Consider the following 22,603-nt stretch of genomic DNA (forward strand, 5'->3'; position numbering starts at 1 on the left):
CATACATGCAGGACACGATATATCTTTTTTGACAGTTATATCCTTATTATGTGTATTAGTGTAAGGCTGTGTCTCCCATTAATAGAAATACTCCATTGCACCAGTGAAAGAGATAGATTCCCTTCATTCCCACTCCCAAAACTTCCATTCCCATTCCCAAAACCTCCCTTCCAATTGCCTTCCGCATTTTGGGCGGTTTTCTTCAACCACCATTGGCCACGAGGTAGGGTTGGGGAAGAAAGGCGTGTCTCCACCTCGTCATAGAGGGGAGGAGTGAGCCAGCCCCACTCGACCAACCATGAGCCAGGGGTTTGGCTAGAGAGGGCGGAGGAAGAGCGATCGGGGAGGTTCTCAAAGGTTGAGGGGCGGGGGCCTATATAACCCAAGGCAGGGCGTGTCCAGGAGGAGATGCGTTTTTACAGAGGAGAGCAGAAGACAGAAAGGCCTGGAGTTGGTCACAAGGAGTTGGTCTGAGTTGGTCTGAGTCGGTTGCCTGAGAAGGGTCAGTGGTTGCGTTGGTAAGGAGTCGGTGGTCAGTTGGTTGCGGTGAGGAGTCGGTGGTGAGGAGTGAGAGAAACAAGAAAGAGTTGAGGGTTTGGACCAGACGAGTGGGACAAGGCCTGGCAAAGCACGCGACGAAAACAGCAGCCAAAACAGCAGCCAAAACAGCAGCCAAAACAGCAGCCAAAACAGCAGCCAAAACAGCAGCGTGGGGCCTGGCCTGAACGGCGGCTGCTAAACGCGCCGGTTGTGCTGCGGGACCCCCTTGGACCTCCCTCTCCCTCCAGCCATCCACATCCTGCCATTCCTGCAATTCCCCGCGTGAGTCAGTGTCTTTTGTTTGTTCTGTCCTGGGAATAAGTTAAGTCTGTAGATAAGCTAGTATTTGCACTGTGTGACCTGCGTCTTATGTGTTGTAAATAAAACTTGATTGCTCCTTTTTGCTTGTGTGTGTAAATAATAAACCCCATTACTCGTCTGTACGTCTTCTCGTTTTATTCCTTTTTCCTCTTGCATTGCGTCGTTTTTGTCTTTTCCCTATTGAGCAGCTGTGGTGCGATACGGCCAAGGTTCTGGGTGAATCGGGTGAGTCAGGGATCCTGTTAGGTCGCGGCAATACCAAACCTGGGTAACTCACATCTTAATCCGCGATCTGTAACAATTGGTGTCTGGGAGTGGGATTCGAGGCCCGACCAAATTTTTTAAAAAAACGAATAGAAAAAAAAAAAAAAAAAATTTGGTCAAAATTTGGAGCGGCCGAAATTTGTTTTGTTTTATAAAACCCGAATTTTGAAATCGCGCCATGGCTGGTCAAGGCGATCGAATGCCGGTGGGTGAGCTAGAGGAGGGGTTAGGAGTAACCCAGGATCAAATGGAGGGGAGCAATGAGGAGGCGGTTGAGGGAGTATCAGACGCACAAGATGGCGTCCTCGCGCACGTAGGTGTAGCGGCACCAAATATTGCCGCGACCGTAGTAGCGCCACCGGTGGATTTGAACCTTTTTATGATGCAAATGACGGCCCTTATGGAAAAGAATAGTGAGCAATTGGGAGACCAAATTAGAGGTTTGAAAAGCAGTATGGGACAAATGGGGAACCGGATGGATGCTCAGGGTGAGCGATTGGAGGGCCAAATGGGGGTAATGAGGGACGAAGCGAGGGGTACCGGTGAGGGATTAGACAAGAAATTTGGGAAGTTAGACGACAAATTTGAGGGGTTAGACAATGGGATAAAAGAGGTGAAAAATGGGTTAATGGGGTTAGAAAATAGGATGGAGGACAAATTGCGGGAAATAGGGGAACAATCTGCCAGGGAAATCAAACGAATGGGAAACCAGATAGAGGAGGTGCAAATCGGGTTAGAAAGTAAACTGGATGCTCAGAGGGATGAATTGGGACAGATGAGGGTGGCATCTACAAAAGAGATGGGGGAGATGAAGGAGGAGATACGACGAGGTGTGGGTGAGGAGGTCTCGGGGCTACGCGAGGAGGTAAAGCGAGGTGAGAAGCGTATGGAGAAAGAGGTGAGGAATAATACGGCTAGGTTACAGGGGGGAATAGAAGATCTGACGAAGGGAGTAGAACAGCTGACAGTCGGACAAAGGGAACTAGCGGACCAAGTGGAAAAGAACACTGCAATCATCGGGGATTTGAAAGCGACACAAAAGGACATTAAAAACGAATTAATAGCAACACAAAAGGAATGTCAGATGGTACATGAGGGACTGACGAAGAAGTTGGAGGAGGTGACAGAAGTGATGGAGACGAAGGACCGAGAGGTGAGGACGCACATCGAAACGGTTAAGGTGGCGTTAGAGGAAGAGATAGAGGGGGCGCACCGGGAGATGAAGGAGGTAAAGGAAAAATTAGAGGAGGTGGAAGAGGGGGTGAGTGAAATTAAGAAGAGACGGAGGGAAACTAAGAGGGAGATAAAGGAGGAAGTCATATAATATGTACAAGGTCTGTGTTCAAATCATGATGAGGTGCTCACTAACCAAATAAAAAGTTTGCAGGTGGCAGGGGAGGTGCGACGACGAAGTACGGAGGTGAGTGGCAATGTATATGATGTGAGGGGAGATTCAGTCGGCTTGGGGGGTGGTGTAGACCCAGGTGTTCGTGAGGGACCAATGGTAAGATGTATGACTGGTCCGGAGTGGATGGACAGGGGAGGTGTGCAAGGAGGTTTGGCTATGGGGAGTGAGGGGGGTGCTGGTGAGCAAGGATGTGGGGGCATGGCGTGGGTAGCGGGTTGCGGAGGGGCGACCCAGGCATCGACACCAGGAGGGGTAGTGTTTGGAGGGACGGGGGACGCGCGGGAGCCCCCCGGGAATAACGTACTGTGGGAGCCCGAACGGGTTGGTCCCGCGTTGATCCCGCAAGGAGTGACGCGCGGGGTCCGACCTTCGGGCGCCCACAAGGTCCCACTCGCGCCGTATGACGGCAAGAGTGATTTGAGGGCGTACCTGGCGCAGTTTGAGTACGTGTGTAAAGGCAACGGTTGGAATCCGGACGAAGGTGGAGTACACCTGGTAGGGGCACTGCGCGGTGCGGCGGCGGAGGTGCTGACAGCTTTACCACCGGGTGCTCTCACCCTGCCGGCTCTCCGTGCGGCTTTAATTAACCGTTTCGGTATCGAGCAGCAAAGCGAGCTTGTTAAAGCTCAACTTGCGCAGCGTAAACGCAAGCCCCAGGAGACCATCGGGGAACTTGCTCACGATATTCGCCGCGCAGTAGGGATTGCACACGCGGACATGGCAGCGAGTTCCCAGGAAAGCCTGGCGCTGGATCACTTTATTCAGGCCCTTCCGGATCTGGAGCTCCGACAACAGCTCGCCATGTGGCGCCCGCAGACCATGAGTCAGGCGGCCGACGCTGCAGCCCGTTGGGAAGCAGCGAGGCCCCTGGCCCGGGGAGGCGAGCGCCACGCAGTGGCGGTGCGTCAGATGGGGCCCGTGATGGGGGGCGGCCCCCCAAGGGGGCCCGCCCCCGACGGGGGCCCTGACCTGGAGAGCATGGTCCGGAGGTTAGTGGATCGGCGCCTGGCGGGACCTGGACCATGGCAGGCGGCCCCAGCGGTGGCACCCGGTAGTCCACGACAGAGTACCCCAATTCGGACATACAGGGGGGGGAATTTGGAATACCGGAGGCAAGCACCTTACCAGGTGAGGTGCTATAATTGTGCTCGGATGGGTCACCGTGCATGGGAGTGTCGAGCTCCGCGCCGGGACGTTTCCCGCCAACCGATGCCCTCAACTCCGCCCCGTATAGATCGGCCTAGCCGACCTCAGACACCCCCCCGCCAGGGCCCGGGAAACTAGAACGTGCCGGGCATGCAGGGCGGTGTTCGGCAGTAGGGGATGGGGAGAAGCCCTCGTTGACGCGACAGGTCATTCATTGTGGCCGAATTGGGACGGGTAGTTTGACAATTCGGTGCAAAATTGCCGGCGTGGGGGTAGACGCCGTGGTGGACACGGGAGCCAGCGCCACGATCATCAGCCCCGTGGTCCTTAATTCGAGTGCAGACGGCTGGGGTAAAATCCAGCGTCTGGAAAATCATAGTTTGCAGTTGGCTACCGGGGCAACGGCTCCGATCATAGGGCGTGGTTTTGTGACCCTCAAGTTGGGATCGGTAAAGCAAGAGATAGAGGTTTGGGTGGCGGAGGTGTGCGACCCATGCTTAATAGGGTTGGATTTGTTGACTGCCAGCGGTTGTAAAATCGACTTGAGTCGGGGGATCCTGCGATGGGGAGTGGAGGAGCTACCATTGGAGGGGGTGAGCACGGCCGAGAGGGTGGAGCTGGAGGCTCCTGAGGCCGTGACCATCCCTCCAGGGGCCAAGGCCATCGTGCCGGCCCGATGGTCAGCTCGCCCGACATGGCAGGAATCCTGCGGCCTGGTCGAACCGGTGGCAGCGCTATCCATACCTGGTTTAATCGTGGGCCGTACCCTTGTAAAAACGGACGGGCCGGTGGTGGCCGTCCGAGTAATTATTATTAGCACAGAACCACGCACTATAGTGAGGGGCACGAAGGTAGCTGGCTGCACCCCAGTTAGAGAAGTCGCGTCAGTGAGGGGCGAGAACGTCCAGCCGAGCCGGCCCCAGGGGGAGCCTTCAATAAGTTCTAGGAATTGGCCCGATCCCATTTGCGAGATGGTAAATCGTAGTAGTGTAGAGTTGGGAGGTACCCAGAGGGAGGCCTTACACAAACTGGTTGGGTCCCATTTGGACCTCTTCTCCTTGTCCACCGAGGATATTGGACGTACGGGCCTGGTGAAACATCAGATCCACACCGGTGAGGCCCGGCCTATTCGTCAGGCCGCCCGACGGCTCCCTTGGAGCAAGAGGGCGGAAGCTGACGAGCAGGTTGAAAAAATGCTCGACGCAGGTGTGATCGAGCCCTCGGGAAGTCCTTGGATGTCACCTGTTGTGCTGGTCAAAAAGAAGGATGGGACCAACTCGGTTCTGCGTGGACTATCGCCAGCTAAACAACGTGACACTCAAGGACTCATATCCCCTGCCAAGGATTGATGACACCCTCGATGCCGTTGCGGGCTCAAATTGGTTCTCGACTTTGGACCTCAAGAGTGGGTATTGGCAGGTGGAGATGGATAGGGCAGGGAAGGAGAAAACGGCATTTTCCACAGGTAAGGGACTGTATCAGTTTACTGTGATGCCGTTTGGTTTGTGTAACGCCCCCGCCACCTTTGAAAGATTGATGGAGCATGTACTAGGCGGCATGCCATGGCAATCATGCCTGGTGTACCTGGATGACGTCCTAGTACATGCCAAAACGTTCCCCCAGGCAGTAGCTAATTTGGACCAGGTGTTCGGGTGCCTCAGACAGGCAGGGTTGAAGCTGAACCCGAGTAAGTGCACTTTGTTTGCAAGAGAGGTGGCCTATCTAGGTCACGTGATCGGCCGCGAGGGGGTAAAAACGGACCCAGACAAAATTAAAGCGGTAGAGGAGTGGCCCGCACCACGTACCATCAAGGAGGTGCGGGGATTTTTGGGACTCTGCTCCTACTACCGGCGCTTTGTGGCGAAATTTGCGGAGTTGGCCCGTCCCCTCCACCGGCTTACGGAGAAGGGGACGCGATTTAATTGGACACGGGAGTGCCACGAGGCCTTCCAAAAATTGAAGGGGTGTCTAACATCCGCACCCCTTCTAGCTTACCCCACCAGTGACGGGACATTTACCCTGGACACGGATGCGAGTCAGGAAGGATTGGGCGCAGTTTTGTCTCAGACACAGGAGGGCGTGGAGAGAGTGATTGGTTACTATAGTCGGGCCTTAAGTAGGCCCGAGCGAAATTATTGCGTCACTCGCAAAGAGTTATTGGCCATGCTGGCTGCCATGAACCATTTCCACCCGTACCTGTACGGGCGGAAATTTTTGGTTAGAACTGACCATTCCTCCTTGCAATGGCTCCTTCGGTTCAAGGAACCGGAGGGCCAAATTGCAAGGTGGTTGGAAAAGTTGCAGCAGTACGATTTTGATGTGGCCCATAGGGCCGGGAAGGCCCATGGTAATGCGGACGCACTCTCTCGGCGTCCTTGTCTGGGGGAAAACTGTAAATTTTGTGCGAGACACGAGGAGAGGGAGCAATTGGGCGATTCCGCCCCGATTCTCGTCGTCCGGGCAACCCGGGTGAGAGGGCCAATTTTGCCACTAACCGCGGACGAGGAATTTGGAGAGTTGGCTTGGAGCACGGCCCAGCAGGAGGATCCTGTTCTGGGGCCGGTGTTCCAATGGGTCAAATTGGGGCAAAGACCAAAGGGGGAAGAGGTCACCCCCCTCGGGGCGCAAACAAAGGCGTATTGGGCTCAGTGGCAGACCCTGGAATTGAAAGGCAACATCTTGTATCGCAAGTGGGTGGAGGTTCCCTCTGATAGAACTTCCTGGTTGGTGATAGTCCCTGACAAATTCAAGAACGTCATATTGCAACAGGTGCATGGTACCCGCTCCGGCGGCCATTTGGGCAGGACAAAGACAATATCTCGGGTCCGCCGGAGGTTCTATTGGGTGAATATGGGGCGCGACATACAGGACTGGTGTCGGAGATGCGACGCCTGTTCTGCCAAAAAGGGACCAGCACGGAGGATGAGGGCCCCCCTTCAATTACATCAGGTGGGGGCCCCCCTTGAGCGGGTGGCTATGGATATTCTAGGACCGCTGCCCCGCACCCGCCAAGGTAATAAGTATATCCTCGTTGTAATGGACTATTTCACCAAGTGGCCGGAGGCCTATGCCATCCCCAACCAAGAAGCAGGGGTGGTAGCACAGGCCTTCGTAGAAGGATTTGTATGTCGGCACGGGATTCCACAGGAGCTGCACACCGATCAGGGACGAAATTTTGAGAGCCAATTACTAAAAGATGTGTGCAGACTCCTGTCAATTCGGAAAACAAGAACCACGCCCTTGCGGCCACAATCTGACGGGATGGTGGAACGGTTCAACAGAACATTGATACAACAACTGGCATTGTTCACCACCACCCGTCAGAATGACTGGGACGAACATCTCCCGTACCTGTTGATGGCCTACCGAACTAGCCAGCACGGGGCCACCGCATGCAGTCCAGCGTTGCTTATGTATGGGCGGGAGTTACGGGCTCCCGCCGACTTGCTATGCGGTCCCGTGCCAGACACCACGGATACACCGCCGAGGGAGGGTTACGCACGTCACCTGGAGGAAGGCATGGAGCGGGTCCATGCCTTCGCCCGCCGCCAGCTCCATCTGGCGGGGGCCAAGATGAAGCGCAGGTACGACGACCGGAGCCAGGGGAGTCAAGACGCTCTGGGGATGAAGATTTGGTTCTTTAATCCCCGGAGGCGGAAGGGAAGGTGCCCAAAACTCACCTCCCCCTGGCAAGGCCCAGGAGTCGTCCTGTTGCAAATCTGTGACGTGGTCATTAAGATCAAAATGGGGCCACGGACCCCCCCTCGGATCGTCCATGCCGACCGGATAAGACCTTATGCCGGCGAGCAGGCGCCCTCATGGATCGCCTCGGCTCTAGATGCCGAGGCAGGACCCAGTACCTCTTGCGACGGGGCCTCGTAGCATCAGAGGACTGGGGGGATGGTAGTGAGAGATGCCCCGCTGTGGTGGGATGGCAACGCTGTCATCCCTCACAGAAAGTGGGGCAAATGCGCTATAGATTATGGGGTGTATGGCAGTGAAAACTAGCCCGGGTGGGTTAGGTTATATTGTGTGTAGGGCCCTAGAAGATGACATTAGGTAACGATAAGGTTAGGTAGTGACTGATACCTGTAGTGGGGACGCAGGTAGATTAGAGTGGATGATAATGACGAGGGAGCGCAATAGTTTAAAGGGACGACTGGGAAGCGCAAGTTTCAGAGGGGAGTAGTTAGCTGAGATGATGCCGTGTGTGTGAGGATTGAACAGGTGTGATCGAACAGGTGTGATTGCACAGGTGTGCAACTGAACAGGTGTGTGGAGCAGTGTATGAGTGAGTGATGGTGATGTGTGTTGTGTTGACCAACTGGTCCAGGAAGAGGAGGAGGGTGCAGGTGGCACCAGGTATGATTGCACAGGTGTGCAACGACAGGTGAATGGAGGACAGGTGTATGGAATAAATGGTATGGAGTATTGGAATGGATGGTCGTGGAGTGAGTATGGTGGAAATTGTGGAGTGGAGTGGATGGTGCGAAGGTGTGAATGGGGGAAGAGTGGACCCCCATCACGGATACCCGGGGCGGGTAGTGTAAGTGTTAGGTAGAGGGTACAGGTAAATTGTGGTTGGATATTGGCATCTGTGGTGCGGGTGAAAGAATGGTCTGTGGTTGGGTGCATTAGTGTTGTGGAAATGGCTGGGCGTGTAGCCTGTTAGTGTGTGTAGTTGGTTGGGCACTCCACCACTGTGAGGATGTCGGCCAGGTGAGGCCGCAGGTGGGCTCTGGGAGCCGGTAGTTGTGGATGGGGCCCGAGGATCCGGAGGACGGACCCGGGTAGCCCAGTGCCAGAGGGCACCAAGGGGTGACAGAGCCAGGAGAGGGCCTTCCCCAGTTAGATAGGTTAGGGTGAGGAGCAGGTAAGCTCGGGTGGCAACTACAGTGGTGGAGGTGTGCAGGTGGGTAGACCTGCTGGGAGAGCTACACGTCGCAGCCCAGAAATTGTGCGAGAGCACCGGGAGATGAATCGGGGGAGTGAGACCCCAAATTGAGATGCACCACAGTTTGGTCAATGGGAATTGGTTTTTAGAACCCATAGTGTAAGTTGGCCAATGGATTGGCAGGGAGAGACCCCGGGTAGTGTAAAGTGTGTTAATGTCATTTAGAAAGTAGTTAGGATGAAGTCTCCTCGCACCATCTGCATCCACTCACCTGAGGTGACAGGTACTCCGCACCATGCCATGTTTAATTATTTTTTACTGTGCAAATGTTTGGATTGTGAGACGCATCATGACGTGGGTGTGACATTGTGCTTTGATGTTCCATCTCTGCCTCCTTATGAGGATTGATGATGAATTTGGTGATGGCAAATTTTGAAGTAGAGGGATTGTGGAGACGAATTTGGTATAGGGGAAATATGGGGAAGACGTGACAGTAGTGACGAATTTGTAAATGTGTAGATTTTTGTACATATGGGGTAAGGGCAAGGGTAGGGTAGGTGACAGGGGGGTGACGTACGGTAGGGACGCGCTTTCTCACTTCGCCCTCCGTACGCATTTCGCCTTGCATTGCCTTATTGATGTGTACCCTTGTGACCTTACCCCTCGCTCAATTGTCTTTCCCCTTTTGTCTCCCACATGACCTGTGCGCCACTGGGTGCCGAGGGGAGCGTGCGTGGGTCGGCCATTGTGCGCCCGAAATTCCCAGAACCAGCTGTCTGCATCGATGCACCACATTATGGACCACATGCCTGTGGCCGAGCACCACTTATGGACCCCATGGGTTGGGGCATGGCCCCTCTGCTGGAACCGGCCATGAGGGCCCGAAATCTTGCTGGCGGACCTTGGCCACAGGGCACCGATGCCCCACAGGTGAACCACACGTAGTCGGCCCCTGTGGGCCATAAATAAAATAAAAACGGACACGTTAGGTGCATTCTTTTATTGCAAATAGGCCGCCAGTAAGCAGAGCAAAAGAATGACAACATCTGGAAGAACAAATAATAATCACCAGCAGAGGGAGCCGAAGAGCAAGAGACACCTGCAGGGTTAGGGGTTGTTGGTTTATTTTTATTGATGAACAATGGTGACTGCACCGATTGGTGCTTGGGTGCTTGTATTGGTGTGTTTTTGGGTGCTTTAATGGTGCATTGATGCAGAGCAGACTGTCTCCCCCCCAGAAAGAACAATCACAGGTCCTGGGTTAGTTTTGTAAATAAAAATAGCGTCATTGTAAATAATGCTTCCCACCGTCAGTGTATAGTTTGAAGACCATTCCGCAATTCGGTTAACTGTGGGCGTAAGTCTGTTAGGCAGGGTGCAATGGAGCAGCGGGACACATTTATTTATGTTTTAAAACTGTCGCACTCAGGGTCAGGTTAAAAGTAGAGGGAACTACACCTACGTGCCACACTAAGGTAAAAGTTATAGGCCCGGGACGTGCCTAAGGGGAGGAGGGTGCAGTGTTGTGGATATGAGAATGTTTTTTTATTTTATTGTTGTGGTAAAATGTTGTTGTAAAAGGTTGTTGTAAAATATCACCCCTCCTCCCTCCGTTTGTGGTTGTATAAAGGTCAAAGGGCGTTCCCGTAGTTAGTCCATAAAACATACATGCAGGACACGATATATCTTTTTTGACAGTTATATCCTTATTATGTGTATTAGTGTAAGGCTGTGTCTCCCATTAATAGAAATACTCCATTGCACCAGTGAAAGAGATAGATTCCCTTCATTCCCACTCCCAAAACTTCCATTCCCATTCCCAAAACCTCCCTTCCAATTGCCTTCCGCATTTTGGGCGGTTTTCTTCAACCACCATTGGCCACGAGGTAGGGTTGGGGAAGAAAGGCGTGTCTCCACCTCGTCATAGAGGGGAGGAGTGAGCCAGCCCCACTCGACCAACCATGAGCCAGGGGTTTGGCTAGAGAGGGCGGAGGAAGAGCGATCGGGGAGGTTCGCAAAGGTTGAGGGGCGGGGGCCTATATAACCCAAGGCAGGGCGTGTCCAGGAGGAGATGCGTTTTTACAGAGGAGAGCAGAAGACAGAAAGGCCTGGAGTTGGTCACAAGGAGTTGGTCTGAGTTGGTCTGAGTCGGTTGCCTGAGAAGGGTCAGTGGTTGCGTTGGTAAGGAGTCGGTGGTCAGTTGGTTGCGGTGAGGAGTCGGTGGTGAGGAGTGAGAGAAACAAGAAAGAGTTGAGGGTTTGGACCAGACGAGTGGGACAAGGCCTGGCAAAGCACGCGACGAAAACAGCAGCCAAAACAGCAGCCAAAACAGCAGCCAAAACAGCAGCCAAAACAGCAGCGTGGGGCCTGGCCTGAACGGCGGCTGCTAAACGCGCCGGTTGTGCTGCGGGACCCCCTTGGACCTCCCTCTCCCTCCAGCCATCCACATCCTGCCATTCCTGCAATTCCCCGCGTGAGTCAGTGTCTTTTGTTTGTTCTGTCCTGGGAATAAGTTAAGTCTGTAGATAAGCTAGTATTTGCACTGTGTGACCTGCGTCTTATGTGTTGTAAATAAAACTTGATTGCTCCTTTTTGCTTGTGTGTGTAAATAATAAACCCCATTACTCGTCTGTACGTCTTCTCGTTTTATTCCTTTTTCCTCTTGCATTGCGTCGTTTTTGTCTTTTCCCTATTGAGCAGCTGTGGTGCGATACGGCCAAGGTTCTGGGTGAATCGGGTGAGTCAGGGATCCTGTTAGGTCGCGGCAATACCAAACCGCTCGGTAACTAACATCTTAATCCGCGATCTGTAACAATATATATATATATATATATATATATATATATATATATATATATATATATATATATATATATATATATATATATACTAGCTTGGTGAGGCGAGCACAGCGAGCTGCACCAAGCGTCGTTACTGAGGAACGGGCTTATTTTAGCTGAGGATGATGACTGTACCTGAGTTGCTGTGTTGTCATGATTTACAGCAATCATAATACAAACAATTATTTTGCACAAATTTATTTGTGGTGTTTGTGATATCACATTTTCATAAGCCATTTAGGTTGAAGATTTAGGTTGAAAAAATATATAAAATTCAAAAAAGATTTCGGGAGCACATACATACGGGAGGGGTAGGTGCAGACTGGAAGTTTGGGACGATTACACCTCACCACCATGTAATTCAAAACACCTCACCACCAAGTAATTCAAAACACCTCACCACCACTTAATTCAAAACACCTCACCACCACGTAATTTAAAATACCTCACCACCAAGTAATTCAAAACACCTCACCACCAAGTAATTCAAAACAACTAATCACCAACTAATTCAAAACACCTCACCACCACATTATTAAAAACACCTCACCACCAACTAATTCAAAACACCTCACCACTACATAATTAAAAACACCTCACCACCACATAATTAAAAACACCTCACCACCAACTAATTCAAAACACCTCACCACTACATAATTAAAAACACCTCACCACCACATAATTAAAAACACCTCACCACCAAGTAATTCAAAACACCTCACCACCACGTCATTTAAAAACACCTCACCACCACGTCATTTAAAAACACATCACTGTCGTGAAAATCAAACTCAGACACGACTTGTACCTTGGGTAGGTTTAATATCATTTAGATCTGTGGTCACATCCTGTAAAATACATTCATGCAATAGACATCAGAATCGGAGTATTACATGGGCAATCGAAGTATTACAGTATCAATAGGCAAAACAAAACAAGCGCAGCATATAGGGGCGTACATACCATTCAAACTACAGGACTATATGTCGCAGTAAGTGTCGCTGGAGTGTCCTTGCGCCGCGGTTGTCCCGGGTCTTATAGACGCCCCTTTTAGAGGGATAAGCGAGCACTCCCGGGTTCACCTTCCGTATAATTTCACTACATTCTCCCCGCCATTAAAACTATACTGCCGCTAGGCATGTCGCAAGCAAGCATCAGCAATAATTGAATGGGGTACGTCAATCCACGTCAGTCAGTCCACCCGTAGCGGTCGGGGCGGCGAACTACCCTGCCAGTTCGTGTTCGGAGACTACCGGGTACGGCGTCCCCAAGCCCGGAGTCCCCCGCATCGGAATAGCTGCCGGAGGTGGGTGTCGGAGGGGGCACCCCAGGGCCATCAGGCAAGGGAGTAGGCGACGACGGAAGTGACAGCAGTAGTTCCATAGAGGAAGCTTCGGTAGAGTCCATAGACTCGTAGATTGGTTCGTCCATATCCCTGTCGTCGTCCCCACAAGGGGCGAGATGGCGTACGGAGACAGTAGACTCGCGTCCGTCCGCCGTTATCACACGAGCATGCTCAGGATTAGCCTGGAGTACCCGCACCTTATCAACAAGGGTGTCGTACTTGCTAGCGCGAACCGCTCATTTGAGATAGGCCGGCCCCGGCTCAGCGAGCCAGCTGGGTAAAGATTGGATACTACCCGAGCTTCTAGGGTGGTGGAACAGTCTTTCATGAGGAGTCTGGTTGGTGGCGGTACATAGGAGAGCCCGGATCGAGTTTAAAGCCGCAGGAAGCGACCACGCCCATTTATCGAGGCCCCGGCCGAGGGTCCTGAGGCTTAGCATGACGGCCCTCCATATAATCCCATTAAAGCGTTCGATCTGCCCATTCGCCTGGGGCCGGTACGGGGTGGTGTAGCTCGAAGCGACATTATTCTGGAGCAAGTAGCCCCTCACCTCCTGAGACAGGAACACCGCACCCCGATCGGTATGCACGTAGGCCGGATACCCAAACATAGAAAACAAATTCTGTAGGCACCGTATAACCGTGGCAGCCGACATATCCCCGCACGTATAAGCAAAGGGGAATCACGAATACTCATCAACGATAGTGAGCAGATAACGAGAGTTACTCGACACCGGCAGCGGCCCCTTGAAGTCCATCGCCAAATGCTCCCACGGTCTAGTAGCCCTAACCAGCGTCCCCATAGGAGGGTTGTAAAAACGCGGTTTGAGCTCCGCACAGATAGTGCAATCACGGCAGATCCGGCGTATGTCCTCAATCGAGTACGGCAGATTACCACTGCGCACAAAATGCGCGAAACGCGCTACCCCGGGATGACACATAGTGCCGTGTAAAGCGCGCAGCCCCTCCAAAGTGACAACCCCCGCGCAAGTGGCCGGCCTCGATAAGGCGTCGGCGACGAGGTTATCCTTCCCCGGGCGGTATTTGATGGTGTAGCAGAAGTCGGCGAGTTCGATACGCCAGCGAGTGATTTTCTCATTCTTAATGCGTTGAGCATGTAAGGTGTCGTACATGAATGCAACGCTTTGTTGGTCCGTGACGATTTGGAAACACCGCCCGAGCAGGTACGGCCGCCATCGCCGAATCGATTCGACGATCGCGTATGCTTCCTTTTCAACAGACGAATGCCTCCGCTCAGTGGAGGTGAGAGTCCGCGAAAAGAAAGCCACAGGGCGTCCCCCTTGGGAGAGAGTCGCCGCTATCGCATGATCCGAGGCATCACTTTCCAAGACGAAAGATGCACTCTCGTCAATTGTCGCAACAGCGGCGCCCGCGATGTCGGCTTTAAGGCCCTTGAAGGCCGCCATGGCGGCCAGGCCCATGGGGAACGTGTCGCAGGCCATGAGGGGGCGGAGCTTCATGGAGAAATTTTGCACCCACTTCGAATAGTGGGCGAACAGCCCAAGAGCGCGTTTCAGCGAAGCCCGATCGCTAGGCGGAGCCATATCGGGCAAAGGTCACAGACGCTCCTTATCCAGAGAGACAGAGCCATGGGTCACGGTGTACCCCAGAAGATCTACCGTGCGTAGAGAGTAACGACACTTAGCCTCATTCATGGTTAGGCGATATTTCTGCGCGACCTCGAGGAAGCGTTTCAGATTAGCGTCGTGATGCCCCTGGTCATACCCACAAACCGTAAGATTGTCCAGATAGACAAAGACATTGGTCAAGTTCTCCTTCATAACGAGGTCATCGCTAGCCCTCTGAAAGCAAGAGACCCCGTTAGTTACCCCAAAAGGGAGTCGAGTGAACTGGTACAACCGTTGACCCGATTCAAAGGCTGTATAGACGCGATCAGCCCTAGAGATGGGGACCTGATGATATGCACTACGCAGATCGAGAGTGCTGTAAACAGAGTACAGGGCCACCTGGCGTACCAGTGCATCCATCCCCGGTAGGGGGTAGGCATCCAGCTGTGTAAAACGATTAATCGTCTGTGAGTAGTCGATTACCATGCGCCGGCGATGGGCCTCACTTCGCACTACTAAGACTTGGGCCCGCCACGGCGACCGACTGGGTTCTATAATACCATCCTTTAAGAGCTGGGCCGTTTCGTCCGCAATGAATTGCGCGTCTGCGCGAGAGTAGCGCCGCGATTTTACGGCTACAGGGGTACAATCAGTGGTCAGGTTGGGGAACAGCGAGAGAGGCTCCACGTCCATCTGAGCGAGGGCGCACACAGCAAGCGTGTCCGGCCCACCGAAGTCCATTTCCAAACGTCCATGTCGCTTAAGGAAATCGTGTCCTAACAGAACGTCGGCACATAACGTAGGTAATACCATGAGATACACGTCTGGAAACGTGCGGCCCTTTATCACAAGTTTCAGTCGACATGCCCCTTTTGTGCTCAGCCGAAGTCCTTGGGAGGCCATGAAGATCTGTCGTGTAGTCCCGAGGACCGGCCACCCATGTTGATGCACTAGTCGTTGATCGATAAAACTATCCGTAGACCCCGTGTCGATCAAGGCTTGTGCAAAAACGCCCGCGACCTTGAGCGGAATGATGGCCTGCGCAAGGCCGGAAGACCCGGCAGGTATTGTGCCGTCCGGGCGAGAAGTTCGCGCCTCGCGGGTGGATCCCACTACAGCTGCAGTTTTCCGGTCGGTCGGGCAGCCCGGGGCATAGTTGGAAGCATGTAAATTGTAAAAACCACTGTCACAGGACGTTCCCACGCCGGCTGCAGTTTGCCGGTCGTTCAGGCAGCCCGTGGAGGATCCTCGTGACAAGCGCATAGTTGGCTCACTGCCATCTGCGGTTTCATATGCAGGAGTGAGTGCGTGTAATTCGTAAAAGCCGCCGTCAGATGGCGCTCGAGTCACGCGCAGCATTCGCTGCGAATCCAGAGGAGTTTCCAAAGCAGTACGGCGTTGCTTGTTTGAGGTGGGCGTCCGGACGCCAGCCAAGGCCGATCGCGACGCGGCCGGTCGTGGTCGCGCCGGTTGTTTAGGCGGCCCGATGTCCCCCATCAAGGTCGAGCGTGCAGCCAGGGGCCCGCGAGGAGGGGAGACACTGATCGAGGCTGGGCGGGGCGCTCCGCTTGGTGCGCAGTCCGTAGGCTCAGCGATAAGCCCATTCAAGGCCGCGCGGGCTCGCGTACCTCGCGCGGACTTTTTGCAGACCTTCGCGAAATGGCCCTTGGTGGAGCACAGATGGCATATCGCTCTCTGGCCGGGCATTCTACTCGGGGGTGCTGCCGATTCCCACAAAAATAACACTTCGCGTACCGGTCAGGCCGTGGCCGGGCAGCGGTAGCAGCAGTTAGGCCGGAAGCGGAGTCCGCTTCAGGAGCACCCAGAGACTCGGCCGTGGTCAAGTCCTCCCCCATATCCTCGGCGGTAATCCTCTCCGGTCGCGCGAGTTGAGAAGTCCCCGCCACGACTCGTGGGTGGTCATAAGCGGTAGATTGTTCACGGGCATCTGTAAAGGCGTGAGCCAGCCGTAGTGCCTCCGTAAATGTCAGCTCCGCAGTCTCCAAGAGTCGGAGCCTCAAGACTCCAGAGCTAATTCCAGAGACGAAAGAATCTCGGAGAAGGTCATCTTGCACTTGCTCGTGGGTCCGTACCTCCTGGGCGCAGTCCGCCAGAAGGTGATGCAGCTCCTGCGCGTAGCGATCGATCGATTCCGATGGTTGTTGTCACCGCTGAGAGCTGATGCCGGCCGTGCACGGCGCTCCGTTTCTTTACGTATAGTCGCTTTAGCTCGGCCAGAGCCGTGGCGTACGTCTCAAAATGAGCAATGCACCGGTAAACGCGGTGGTGGACTTTCGACTGTAACACGGACAGCTTAGCCGCGGCGGTGGGCTCTGTTTCATGCGCGGCGAAGTAATTCTCCAGCGTTTTGAGCCAGTGGGTGAACTCCGATCCCAACTCCTCGGCTTGAGCGTCGGCATCGAGAATCGGTACCGTAATCATCTTGGGTTCAGCCATTTCGTAGATTTAAATGATATTAAATGTCGTGAAAATCAAACTCAGACACGACTTGTACCTTGGGTAGGTTTAATATCATTTAGATCTGTGGTCACATCCTGTAAAATACATTCATGCAATAGACATCAGAATCGGAGTATTACATGGGCAATCGAAGTATTACAGTATCAATAGGCAAAACAAAACAAGCGCAGCATATAGGGGCGTACATACCATTCAAACTACAGGACTATATGTCGCAGTAAGTGTCGCTGGAGTGTCCTTGCGCCTCGGTTGTCCCGGGTCTTATAGACGCCCCTTTTAGAGGGATAAGCGAGCACTCCCGGGTTCACCTTCAGTATAATTTCACTACATAATTCATTATACCTCACCACCACGTGATTCAAAACCACCACCGCGTTATTAAAAACACTTCACAACCATGGAAACAAAAGTTTCAGGGAGTAGTTCAGTGACAACAGACACTGCCCAGATATGTAGATATCTATCTATAATTCCAGTAATCTCTGTCTGTACGTTTGTACGTTTGTACGTTTGTCTGTCTGTGACCGCTGTTTCTCGACAACCACGGGTCCGATATACTTTTAACTTGCCAGGTATATTGCTGGGGACCCGAGGATGTGCCTTTTCAAGGTTTCATATTAATCGGACAATTACTTACCGAGCTATGTCCAAAAAACGATTCAACCAATCAGAGAGCAGCGAACGATCGCGTGTGCCGAACGTGGCGGGCACACTCTGCCTCGGATGGCACATTTGAGAGCGTATTCATTTATTTCACGTTTGCAAACTATGTTGGCGTTAAACTATGTTTTACAACTAATAAAAACGAATTTGCGATTCATTCGCTTTCCTGCGCGTTTGTGTACGCGATGGCGATTTCTTTACCAAACTCCGGAAGCCGTTCGCTTTGGACCGAACCATTGCATGTAAATAGAGGGGGGGGATTGTCACCACTCGCAAGCCGTTCGCTTTGGACCAAACCATTTCATGTAAATAGAGGGGGGGGGATATAATTTTTGATCTATCTATAATTCCAGTAATCTCTGTACGTTTGTACGTCTGTACGTTTGTTTGTCTGTGACCGCTGTTTCTCGACAACCACGGGTCCGATATACTTTTAACTTGCCAGGTATATTGCTGGGGACCCGAGGATGTGCCTTTTCAAGGTTTCATATTAATCGGACAATTACTTACCGAGCTATGTCCAAAAAACGATTCAACCAATCAGAGAGCAGCGAACGATCGCGTGTGCCGAACGTGGAGGACACACTCTGCCTCGGATGGCACATTTGAGAGCGTATTCATTTATTTCACGTTTGCAAACTATGTTGGCGTTAAACTATGTTTTAAAACTAATAAAACCGAATTTGCGATTCATTCGCTTTCCTGCGCGTTTGTGCACGCGATGGCGATTTCTTTACCAAACTCCGGAAGCCGTTCGCTTTGGACCAAACCATTGCATGTAAATAGAGGGGGGGGGATTGTCACCGTACTCGCAAGCCGTTCGCTTTGGACCAAACCATTTCATGTAAATAGAGGGGGGGGATATAATTTTAGATATAGATATAGTACGGGCAATGCCCTAGTATCGATAAATGACTGTACCTGAGTTGCTGTTTTGTCATGGTTCACACCAATCATAATTCAAACAATCATAATGCACAAATGTATTTGTAAAATACGTGATATTACATTTTTTAGCAAATGAAGTTGAAAACTTAAGTTGGGGAAAAAAAATCCCCCAAAAAATTCCACCCCCCCCCCCCCCCCCCCCCCAAAAAATGTGGAAAATTTTTCTTTTAAAATACCCTTAGGACATACCGACGGGAGAGTTAGGTGCATACCAGAAGTTTGGTAGGATTTCACAAATGTTTGAGGAAGTAGTTCAGTGACAAGACAACACAACACAGGACAGACGCTGCACAGATATATATATATTTATATATATATATATATATATAATGGTATCTGTAATCTGGTTCTCCAACCTAATGAGTGGACAACATGACGTCATCGCCATGCACGTCCGCCTTGCCTGCAAAGTTCCAGAGGAACCATCTAGCAGTGCGTCATTACGGATTATAAATACAGATACTGTCGCAAGTGCATGCAAAACTCAGTTACCGACCTGGTTTCGCCCTTGTTGGGGCTTCATCAGGGCAACGCAGTGAGGCTTTCCATACACTTGTATCTCTGAGACCCTTTCGGTTTTTATATCAGTCACTATGCAAGGGGGAGGGGAGGGGGAGGGGAGAAGGGGAGGGGGTAGGGTGGAGGGGGAGAAGGGAGGGGCATGGGGGGAAGGGAGGGGGAGGGGAGGGGGAGGGGAGGGGAGGGGGAGTGTGGGGAGGGGGAGGGGGAGGAAGGGGAGGGGGGAGGGGGATGGGGATGGAGAAAGGGAGGAGGGGAAGGGGTGGGGGGAGGGGGGAGAGGGAAGGGGGAGGGAGAGGGGAGAAGAGGGGGAGGGGGAGGAGGAGAGGAGAGAAGGGGGGATGGGGAGGGGGAGGGGGAGAGGAGAAGAGGGGGAGGGGGAGGAGGAGAGGAGAGAAGGGGGGATGGGGAGGGGGAGGGAGGAGGGGGAGGGGGAGGAGCAAGGGGAGGGGGGAGGGGAGGGGACGGGGCAGGGGGGAAAGGGAGGGCCATGGGGGGAAGGCAGGGGGAGGGGAGGGGAGGGGGGAGGGGGAGTGGAGGGGGAGGAGGGAGAGGGAGGGGTGGGGGAGGGGGGAGGGGGAGGGAACGGGTAGGGGGGAAGGGGGAGGGGAGAAGGGGAGGGGTTAGGGTGGAGGGGGGAGGGAAGGGGAGGGGGGAAGAAGGGGAGGGGGGAGGGGAGGAGGGAGGGGACGGGGCAGGGGGGGAAAGGGAGGGCCATGGGGGGATGGGAGGGGGAGGTGAGGGGGGAGTGGAGGGGGAGGGGGAAAGGGGGGAGGGTGAGGGGGAGGGGGGAGGGGGGAGTGGAGGGGGAGGGGGGAGGGAGAGGGGAGAAGGGGAGGGGTTAGGGTGGAGGGGGGAGGGGAGGGGTTAGGGTGGAGGGGGGGAGGGGAGGGGTTAGGGTGGAGGGGGGGGGAGGGGAGGGGTTAGGGTGGAGGGGGGGGAGGGGAGGGGGGGGGAGGGGGGAGTCAAGTCGGAAGTCATTGTCGTCAATTGAATGTCGCATTTATGTTTTATTCCCTGTCAAATGGCATTGGTCCCGCATTCCGAACCCGGAAGTCGGAAGTCATTGTCGGCAAAGTTGAAAAATTAACGTTACGAAATACGCTGATGACGTCATAATTTTAAAACCCGAAGGTTTTTTAAACATTTAAGGTGTGCTGTAGTTGCTCTGGGACGTACTGATTCCGAATATGAAGTTGAAAAATTAACGTTCCGAAATACGCTGATGACGTCATAATTTTAAAACGCGACGTTTTTTTTGGTTGTTGAGATTTTATTCGAATTCGAATTCCATTAAATTTCAACTGTTGGAAACAATAATTATTTCAATTTCCAACAGTTGAAATAATTATTGTTTCCAACAGTTGAAATTTAATGGCATTCGAATTCGAATAAAATCTCAACTACCGTTTATTCGTTCTTGGCGCGAAAAAATGGTGCGCATTTTGTCATTATGTGCGACTTTACGTCACTCCTACGGACGTGAAAACATTTGTTTTCCTTAAAAATATATTTAAAATAAATACAATAGTACATAAATTAACAATAAAATAAGCTAAAAAACAATTAAAAATACAATAAAAAGCACATTGAAAATATATAAATATGTACGTACAGTATACTGTACGTACGCGCAACCGCGGGATCGGAAAGGGGCAATAGCGCCGCCACAAACCACCATGGAATTGCAGCTGGCGCGCTTTTTTACACCATTGATATTAAAATAAAACGTAGCCTATAACCACCAGGATTTTATGCTGATTCCGAATCTGTGTCTAAAACTTTTCTCCGATGTGTAGTTCTTGAGTTATAAGCGGACATCCAGACAGACAGACAGACAGACACACACACACACACACACACACACACACACACACACACACACACACACACACACACACACAGACACTCCTCCTTTATATATAGAGATATAGAATTATATATATGTATATATACATATTGTCGTGTTCCCGGAGTGAACATCCCTGGTGACGGATAGCCGAGCAAGCCTAACCATCCGAGGCGTTCATTCAATGATGGCAGACCTTCTTTTTCTGCGCTGTGGAGAGCAGCGGGGGGTAGCGAAGCTCTTACATGTACGGAGTCCTCCGAACGTCTTTGACCCTGTTAATCAATTCAAGCCAACACGGAATTAAAATGTACAAATAACGGCTTTATTGAAAAGAATGCCGGTAACAAAAGAATGCACGGTAAACTAAAATTCCTAATCGAGGGACCCATCCACACAGATTTGTATGCAACACAAGGGGGAAATAAAGGTGAAAATCATGTGTATTGTTTGTGAGGTGTGTTTGCCTGCACTCTGTCTGGCGTCCGTGGCCGTCCGGGGCCGTCGAAGGTCCCGCGTCCCCACGCGGGAAACGCTTGCCCTGGTGCATAGTCCGTTTGCGGGGACAGACCTTGGTGCGCAGTTCACTCCTCTAGCCGCCGAGCACAAAGCAAGCAGGCCACGCCTCTCCACTCGCCGTCTGCTCCACACAGCACCCAGACGATGCCCAGTCGGCACCAACGTGCCAAGGAAAGGACAAAGCGGTTGCTCGAACCGATGGAAGCCAGGGACCACGAAGACAAAATGCCGGGACACGACCACCCGCGATGAAATCCAGATGTCGAGAGAGATGCACATGCGGCCGCTCGTCACAAAAGCCAGGACCCAAGTGAACTGAGAGTATCTGTGACCGCACGGCACCAATGTCCCCATGCAAGAGCGTATAAACTGCGTCTGCTTGTCATGGCTGCACCCACACAAGAGGACAAAATGTCTGGACTCAATTATTTTATTCTCAAGGCTCTGACATTATCTGACTATCCCCATGCGTGCTCTTATCCCTCTCATCCATAAGAAATGTGGGCACATGAAATGCGGACCCATGATATCAGTATATCATATGTAGCGGATCCGTCTCATCGCTCGACAATACCGGACCAATCACTGCTCTTCGGGGCGTGGCCTCACGGACCTGCCTGCTGGATGTTGTGATGTGGCAGGTGGTGGCGCCAGCGTTATTGTTCCATGTCCTGTTCCGGTTGGTTTTATTTCATGTTTATTTTCGTTGTGGCGTGCATGGCTGGTGTGGTGTGTGTCATGAGGAACACAGGAGAAGATTACATAGGCACTTTACATACAGGGGATTAATTGCCCTTAATCCCTAACTAATTAACATAACTCCACTCCTCGTCATGGGGACAATTATACACTTACGCGACATCCGGTCTAACGGATTCCCTGCTAATGGTACTTGGGGGTTCTTCTTCTTCTTCTTTATCGCAACATACCGAGCATGGTAATCTGTACACTTCTACCTGGACTGAGGTATTTCATTGCCAACCCCCCCAAACATAACAATACATGTATCAAACATGTACCATTTCAATGTTCATTTTTAATTTGCTTCAAGTCTCATTTTCCATTGACACAATACTTGGAATTCTGAAAGATATTTCAACACTACTTCTCAATTCTTACTGCTGTTCATTACCGCCTCCTTTGCCTTCCTTCCACTTTTATCTGTTCCTCCAGCAGCAAAACCATCAACCGTCAAGGGGAAATTGGTTTTCCTCTTCATTTTCAAATACATTGCGAAAACACATGGCTGTTGGAACGGTAAACCCCATACCACG

General features: G+C 52.2%; 1 protein-coding gene across 13 annotated transcripts in view; it reads left to right on the forward strand.

Annotated features, from left to right (window-relative positions):
* LOC137412549 (tyrosine-protein kinase ZAP-70) overlaps nt 1-22,603 on the forward strand; it is a 236,057-nt gene that overhangs the window by 12,086 nt on the left and 201,368 nt on the right. For 11 of the 13 annotated variants that reach the window (XM_078771244.1, XM_078771243.1, XM_078771239.1 and 8 more), the window contains one exon: nt 22,503-22,586. In XM_078771244.1, coding sequence (XP_078627370.1) covers nt 22,572-22,586 — 15 coding nt within the window. In that variant the 5' untranslated portion in view covers nt 22,503-22,571. The remainder of the gene's footprint in view (nt 1-22,502; nt 22,587-22,603) is intronic. The other 2 variants (XM_078771240.1, XM_078771235.1) reach the window with 1 other exon arrangement.

The sequence above is a fragment of the Myxine glutinosa genome, chromosome 2 (assembly GCF_964187855.1).
Source record: "Myxine glutinosa chromosome 2, kmMyxGlut1.1, whole genome shotgun sequence".
NCBI lineage: Eukaryota > Metazoa > Chordata > Myxini > Myxiniformes > Myxinidae > Myxine > Myxine glutinosa.